At 39.0% G+C, this 1,658-nt stretch overlaps 1 protein-coding gene across 1 annotated transcript; it reads right to left on the bottom strand.

The window, feature by feature from the left end:
• Nucleotides 1-88: 88 nt before the first annotated feature.
• LOC111668100 (progestin and adipoQ receptor family member 3-like) lies at nt 89-1,352 on the bottom strand. Its single transcript, XM_023424046.2, has 2 exons — nt 1,146-1,352; nt 89-466 (listed from the first exon to the last, which is right to left on the bottom strand). Exons 1-2 carry the CDS (start codon nt 1,337-1,339, stop codon nt 226-228), a joined length of 435 nt encoding a protein of 144 aa, XP_023279814.2. The 5' UTR covers nt 1,340-1,352; the 3' UTR covers nt 89-225.
• Between the last annotated feature and the right edge of the window lie 306 nt (nt 1,353-1,658).

Genomic DNA, 1,658 nt, shown 5'->3' with positions numbered 1-1,658 from the left:
TTGTAACTGAGCCTCGAAAGCAGAACACAAGCTAAAATAAGCCTAAATAAACTTTGCTAAATGTGAAGGTGACGGAAACAGACATTAAATATTGTTTGCAATTAAGCCTTATTCATTTTTATTAACTGGACAACAAACTTAGAATTTGGTGTGAAAAAGCAAACATGTATGAGTTCAGATATTTATACTTAAACCTGACAAAACAAAACCACCAGTGCTTTGTATTTATAATATATAATATAATAAGATGACATCATAACCACACAGTAATGGCTGACGTAACTGGAAAACTCGGTCCTGTACCTGGAAGCAGAAAAGCCCAATGGAGTAGATGACGTAATCCTCTCTGGAGGCACCGAAGGCCGGCAGCACAGAGGCCATGTTGTACACCCCGAGACAGAAGAAGAGCAGGAAGCCCAACAGATGGCTCCAGATATTCACCGTCTCATTGGACAGAATGAAGAGGCTGCAAAAGAGGATTTACAAACTTCAAAATCAGATAAAATATGTCAGTTCTCCTCGTCCTAAAATCATCCCTCACTACAGACTGGCATCAGTAATCTCAGCCGCACAGCTCACAGTATTTATATTCATACTTGCCTAGAATAAAATTGCTTTAGTGTAATTAGCTGTTATAACTCCCCGAACAAACTTCTGTTGCTTCACAAAATCCGAATCAATATTTGTCAGTGGTTAAATATTGTTCTCAATAAAAGAAAAAGGAAACCCCATCTGTATTTCAGGATATCGATTTATTTTTCAGGAAGTATCCTTAAAGAAAGAAAAACTGAAACAACACAAAAACCCACTGCATGTCAAGGACAAAAAGACAATGTTTTGTTTTCCTGCACTGTTGAAAGGAAATCACCCTCTTCTTATGTTGTATTATTATATAAACAGTGTTCTACAATTTTAGTGTGGACTGAGAGGATGAATCTAAATTGATCTAAATTTTAAAAACGTAATAAAGCACTGCATGAAATATTCAACAGACAGCTGATTAAAACATCCCCGAGCCAACCACTAAAGTTGACTCTGCACACTGGCTTCCCTGAGGAGTGATCAAGATTCAAAATTTCTCCTTTGGGGAGTAATGAGGAAATACAAGACAAGTAATGAAGTCACTTATTAATAAAGCTTTTCACCTTTTGATGCACAGTCTGGAGGGCAGGTAGGCTCTGTATCCATCTGTGATGTAGGGGTTCTCCCTCAGAAACACTGGGATCTGTTCGTAGGTGTACAGTCTGATCCCTCGGGGCACCAGCACAGGCCAGTACTGATAACCTCCCAGCTCGATGTAGTGTGCCGTCTGGGTGTTCTTCTGAGGTTTCTGAGGCATGGCTGCTTTAGCGTGACCTGAAGCGGAGAAGCCAGATCCAGATCAGATTCAATTAAGGCTGGAACTTATATAGCAAGTCTAATTAAAAAACAGTAAGGCACGGTTGACCAGTTTAATGCCGACACATTTAAACTGTAGACAAGTTTGTCAGATCTACCTGCTACTGTGGCAGGTGAAATTTCTTACTGTTTAATGGAATAAGGAGTAAGTGACCAAGTTACTGAAACTGCATCTTTAATTATGTGTTGAATTCAACAAGTGAAGTACATAATGATCCTCTATTTATAGAAACTACAGAAGCTCATATCTGCTAGCTAAC

The sequence above is a fragment of the Seriola lalandi genome, unplaced genomic scaffold, assembly GCF_002814215.2.
Source record: "Seriola lalandi dorsalis isolate HSWRI2012SDOR001 ecotype SW California unplaced genomic scaffold, Sedor1 jcf7180002003865, whole genome shotgun sequence".
In the NCBI taxonomy this organism is placed as follows: domain Eukaryota; kingdom Metazoa; phylum Chordata; class Actinopteri; order Carangiformes; family Carangidae; genus Seriola; species Seriola lalandi.
Note: the sequence above shows the minus strand (reverse complement) of the source record. Positions and strands in the feature narration are given on the sequence as shown.

Coding starts and splice junctions, on each gene's coding strand:
- LOC111668100 (XM_023424046.2), bottom strand. CDS start 1,339: ATGCCTCAGAAACCTCAGAAGAACACCCAGACGGCACACTACATCGAG. Junction 467..1,145: donor TCCAGACTGTGCATCAAAAG/GTGAAAAGCTTT, acceptor CCTCTTTTGCAG/CCTCTTCATTCTGTCCAATG.